We start from the raw sequence: 5,778 nt of genomic DNA, 5'->3' as shown, positions 1-5,778 counted from the left end.
TATTGTCATGTTCTTTTTTTAATTTCTCTAAAACGGTATGGAAATTTTGGAAAGGTATAAACGGGATTTAACCATTTTAGAACAAGAAAACATTTTTATGAAGAATGCACATTTCTCAAAATGTCAGTAATAAAAAAGTTTTTCCCCTTGTAAAGACAATCCTGGGACATACCGTATATTTGCTTAGCTATAAATAAATATTTATTTCTTGAGAAGTTCTCGTAATAAACATTATTCTTAAGATACATATTAATCATGTAACCTTGACTTAACAGTAATTTACATATATTTGGTGATAACCCGATTTTATAAAACAAAGTTATTCAGCCAGTGACATTTACTAAATACAATTTGTTGAGCACGCTTAAAAATATTATTTATATTTTTCCTAAATCGATTTAATAAGCAGAAAGAGAAGCAGTTCATATAATATGCAGACGAGTACTTTTACCATATTCGTAGTTCTTTTGTTATGTGCTGTTTGCAGTGGAGGAGTTTTAAAACCTGTATTTACGAAATCAGGTAAGAAATTGATGTCTTTTTAAAAAAAAACAGAATTTTTTTGTTATATATTTTGTCTATACCAATAAAATTGCATGATTTTTCTTTGTAATATTCTTGAATAGTTTGTTAAAAAAATATTCAATATTAATGGAAATATATAAGCAAGTCAAAAATCATTAGGTGTCAGTTGTAACATTAATACCTCGAATATCTGAAAAACCATTAAAAATATCCAAACACATGCAATGCAATTTTTTAAAAATTTTTAATGCTACTGCTCGAAAAGAAAAATAATAAATAGGGCGTTTAATTAAAAAATAAGATAAATTGCTTTATATTTTAAAAAATTTTGACAGTAAATTTTGAGCACCCTCTAAATTTTGTGATTATAATATTTATTAATATGAAGATAGCGAAAGTAAAAACAATCCATAGACATCGAGTAATATTATGATTTCAGGATGTCAATTTGTATTTTCAATTTTTTTATAAAATGATGCAAAATATATATTTTTCAAGTATTAGTTTATTTCTCTGATACTGTCAAAACAAATTTAATAATAACTAAACTTTCAAATTATTTATTTCAAAAAAAAATTTTTGTTGAACGGGGCAACATGTTTCGGGAATAGTTACTTCCAATCATCAGGCTCAACAGACAAAAGTGACAAGAGAAGTCAAGAACCTACACTAACTTAGAACAGAAATACAATTTAGATGTCCAGAAACATGTGCAGTGGCGTAACTATCGATGTGTCGTGTATGCGAAGCACACGAGCCCGGCCCTCGGGGGGCCCAAGCCGCATTTCCATATATATCACATGCTATCGCGAATCAAGCAGAATCGGGCGATCCCGAACTAAGTTCTTATCTATCACATGTCTTCTTAACTACTTAACTAGCACACGCTATCGCGAAAATAACTTATTACTTTACACTTGTTCTTGTGCAATTTTGTAGCTGTGTTTTCCTTTTTATTTTGCACAATACAAATAACTGGAAATATGTGATTTTTCATTAGAGCATTAAATTTGACAAAAAAGGAAATTTGCTGTATTGTCACTGGATTTCTGTACCATCGAATAAAAATAGAACTAAGCTAGTTGTAGCATCAAAAGGAGGATGAAAAATTATACTGGCCAAACTAGTTAACTCAAAATCACAAAAACTCTAGTTACCTTATGGTTGTATTAAGGGGAGGATAAGGCAGCTGAGTTACGAGAGGTGCCCGAAACTGCCACTTTTTTTGGCAATTATTTCAATAGAAAATGAAGTTACTCGTACAATAGACATTGGTAATATTGTGTCAACTTTCGCCCATGCTAAAGCAAGGAAAAAAGAATTTTAACATGTTCATGTTCCTATTTACATTGTTTATTTTAATTTAGTTAGTTTTGTTGTTGTTTTTTATTTTGTTTTTATTTATTTTTTTATTTATTTAATATTTTATATGTTTTGGGTTACATATTGTGTTGCAGTAATAAATAATACTATATAAAAATTAATTTGATGTTATTTCTAACCTAAAATATGAGTGCATATTATTCAGATTAGTATATAAGTATTGAAATATGTAGGTGTAATAGGGGGCTCGGTAAAATTTTTGCACACAGGCCCGTGAGTTTGTTGTTACGCCACTGAACATGTGCCATCTCTCGTCTGGAGATTCCTCATGTAAAAAATAGATTTATTTTTCATATCAACATAGGTCCGATTCTGCTTTGTTTTGTAGCTACAGAGTTTTAAAGTCTTAATATTTTTTCCATTTATTACAATTTTCTTCCAAGTACTTTTAGCGTCTCGAATGAAATTTTGAGGGCGAAAGTTACTATAAATGCGACATATTTTAAAGCTAAAAAAGTGTCGACATATTCACCAGGGTCGTGCATATGGGATATCACTGGAATATTTTTCTAAAAAAATCATGTACACCACTGACTTTATTTCTCTTGTTAGCGAAATAGTGTAAGTAGTTTAATGCGGATTAAAATTAGTCTCTTGATATATTGTCGATTTCGGCCTCCTTGATGAGATAAAGACAATTTTATTAATTTGCCTTGATCCAAGTCTAATAGCAACCTTAAAAAAAATAATATCATAAACTTGCGAAAGTCTTAAACAAGGGCTCATTGATTCCTCATCTAAAAATATGAAACAAAAAATCCTATAAGCATGGGGAAATGGAAATGCATAATTTTAGAGTTACAGGGTGTTAAATCTTTTTAAAATGAGTTTTTTTGTGATTATCTTAAATACCATTATTTTTTTATTTGAAATTTCTGTAGGTTGGACTAATAGTAATAATATTTAATAATAAATTAGCTAGACCGGTGTAAAATTGATTTACTTTTATGCCTAAGCGTTAAAATGAGTGTTCTATATTGCCAATCATGTCGCAAAAATTAAAATACTTTTGTGACATCTAAAAAAACATTATTACCATTAATTACACTGGGGAACAATATGAAAAATAATTTCTGTTGAGTTCGATATTGAAGCTGTTTTATAAATAAATTGACATGCTAATTCCAAAACTGTATTTAGTTTTTTCCTATCACGTCAAGTTTTTTCCCTACAGTTGTGTATGCGACTACGCTTCGCAGGATTGAATGCGAATCACACAAGTCACTTCTGCTCTCCTACCGGCGATTACGGCGAAACTTCTTCATGAATAGGAGCTAAAGTCACTTACTACCGATCTAGAGAAAGTGTATTTCTGCAGTACTTTGTGATGATGGATTTGAATATTGATGATGATGGATTTGTATATTGCCAGAACGTAGATGGTTTAATGAGAGAATTGGGCATTTCTAACTATAACGCAACTGAATGGCGACTGTTTATAAACAGCTCAAAGCGTAGCTTGAGGTGTGTTCTCTCACACAATGAAAATTTATACGGTCAGTCTCAATAGGTCATTCAGTTTATTTGCGCGAAGAATATGGCGATATAAAGAAAGTCATTGAATTGTTGCAATATAACATGCATCAATGGATCATCTGTGTTGACCTTAAAATGGTCTGTTTCCTACTTGGCCAGCAACGCGGATATACCAAGTATCCCTGTTTTTTGTGCATGTGGGACAGCAGAGCTCGCGAGAAGCATTGTGTGCAATCGAACTGGCCGCCAAGATCTGACCTAAGATCTGGTGATCCAAACATTTTAAATCAGCCACTTCTTGATAGAAAAAACATTATATTTCCGCCTTTGCATATAAAACTAGGTCTCATGAAGCAATTTGTGAATGCTTTGAATTGAATTTCAGCATTCCCTAGCTTGTCATATGAAAAGATAAAGGCTGGTGTGTTTGATGGTCCACAAATTCGGCAACTCATTAAAGATGAACATTTCACTGAAACAATGACCGAACTTGAAAGGGATGCTTGGTAGACTTTCTAAGATATACACGGCCTCGAATTATATCGAAATTGTTGAACAACTCTTGGAGAGCTTGTAGCTTGGTTGCAACATAAGCATCAAAGTGCATTTTTTACATAGCCATCTTGCTAACTTCCCAGAAAATCTTGGTGCTGTTAGTGATAAACAAGGCGAGCGATTTCACCAAGATCTGAAGGTTATGTAGGCGCGATATCAAGGCAGATGGGATGTCAGTATAATGGCTGACTACTGAAATTGAACACTCCAGGAAAAGATATAAGAGGAAATTTTTACCACAATATCATTTTTTATTATTTTTTGTATAAACACAATTTAACTTTTAATATATTAACCTCTGTATGAATAAAATATTCTAATATATTTGGTCAGATCTTACCTTATTTCCCTTTGTATGTGCACTTTTAAGGTAAAAGCAGGGGTATGCTGTAGCTTAAAAACTTGTCGTAATAGAGAAAAACTGTGAATATTTTTGAATTCAGAGACCAAAAATTAGTCAAAAACAGGTCACAGATCCAAGTCAACAAAATTGCTGTTCCCCAGTGTTATTAAATCGAATAAATTAAGAAAACTCTTTCTTTAATAGCCCTGACTTTTAAGTGATTTGACTGACAAATAAAATTAGAACAGTTGTGTTGTACGGATATCTCAAAGCAATCTTCACCAAACTCAAATTTTATGTCAGTATACTGACAATGTTTTCACCATTGAAAAGAATAGTATTCAAATTCTAGGTTTTTTGTCGTGTCCAAATTCTGGTATAAACTCATACTGTGAAAATTGATTTACCGGACTTATAACACGTAAATTTCTAATATGTTACGTATATCTGAAATGAAATTTGATTTTGTTTTCAGACTGCAATCTTCCCCATGAAGAAGGACCAATCCATTGTCTAGCATACATTCCGGTATTCAAATGGGACAACGCCAAAAAGCAATGTGTACCTGCAGTATACGGTGGGTGCAGAAGAACAAATAATAATTTCCCAACGCTAGAGCAATGCGAACTAGCTGCTAGAAGTGTTTGTGTTTCTAATGCTATATGATACTATTTAATTTTGTTAAAGTAATATTTATTAAATTTTAATAAAATACATATAATATGTTACTTTTCTTTAACCTTTAGTACAAATAATTTTAATAATAGAAATTTAATTTTCTTGAAAAAAAAACTATTTTTTTGCCACCGGAAGAAAATCTACAAACGTATATAAACATTATGTAGAATTTTAATACTGCTTACTTGAAGCCTTCTCAAAATTCGAAATTCGAATATTTTTTTTTTAACAGGAAGTACAATATCGAGTGTTTCTCAAAATAAAATAATCCCTATAACTTTTAATTTTTTTCACTTATAATATCACAAGAGCTTAAATTATTTTCGGAAATTTTTTTGAGGGCACGAATATTTTGAAAATTATCCCGAGTCGAAGACGAGGGATAATTTTCCTAAAATATTCGTGCCCGAAAGAAAATTTCCAGAAATAATTTAAGCTTGCGTGGTATTCGGTAAGAAAATTTCACACCTAAATTTGAAAAAAAAATATTAATCCAACATGACATTTTAAAATAATTTCAATTTGTTAATAATATTAACAAATATTATTATATTTTTAATTAGTTACATCAAATGCTAAAACTCAAATGGGTAATATTTCAATATATAGACATTGTAGTTCATTCACATTATGATTGTAGATCTTATGTTTACCTTTTCAACTGTCAAAAAATTTCCACTAAAGTTTCGTGGCGCCTCGAAAAAATTTCCGGAAATTTTTTCAGTTGCCATGGTAACTAGTCAACATTAAAGCATGTTATTGGTTGAAAAGTAGAGGTGTGAAATTTTCAGATAAATAAACGAGATTTGGTATTTGGT

At 30.8% G+C, this 5,778-nt stretch overlaps 1 protein-coding gene across 1 annotated transcript; it reads left to right on the top strand.

Annotated features, from left to right (window-relative positions):
* The first annotated feature begins 304 nt into the window (after positions 1–304).
* On the top strand, positions 305–4,996 carry LOC115883135 (trypsin inhibitor-like). The gene is made up of 2 exons (XM_030901446.1): positions 305–522; positions 4,758–4,996. Exons 1-2 carry the CDS (start codon positions 432–434, stop codon positions 4,946–4,948), a joined length of 282 nt encoding a protein of 93 aa, XP_030757306.1. The 5' UTR covers positions 305–431; the 3' UTR covers positions 4,949–4,996.
* Positions 4,997–5,778: the final 782 nt, after the last annotated feature.

This window comes from Sitophilus oryzae, unplaced genomic scaffold, assembly GCF_002938485.1.
Source record: "Sitophilus oryzae breed Bouriz unplaced genomic scaffold, Soryzae_2.0 scaffold_1816_pilon_pilon, whole genome shotgun sequence".
In the NCBI taxonomy this organism is placed as follows: domain Eukaryota; kingdom Metazoa; phylum Arthropoda; class Insecta; order Coleoptera; family Curculionidae; genus Sitophilus; species Sitophilus oryzae.
Note: the sequence above shows the minus strand (reverse complement) of the source record. Positions and strands in the feature narration are given on the sequence as shown.

What these genes read in the sequence shown, in the direction of transcription:
- LOC115883135 (XM_030901446.1), top strand. Translation starts at nt 432, where the DNA reads ATGCAGACGAGTACTTTTACCATATTCGTAGTTCTTTTGTTATGTGCT. An exon ending in ACCTGTATTTACGAAATCAG is followed by an intron (nt 523 to 4,757) that starts GTAAGAAATTGA and finishes TTTTGTTTTCAG; the next exon opens with ACTGCAATCTTCCCCATGAA.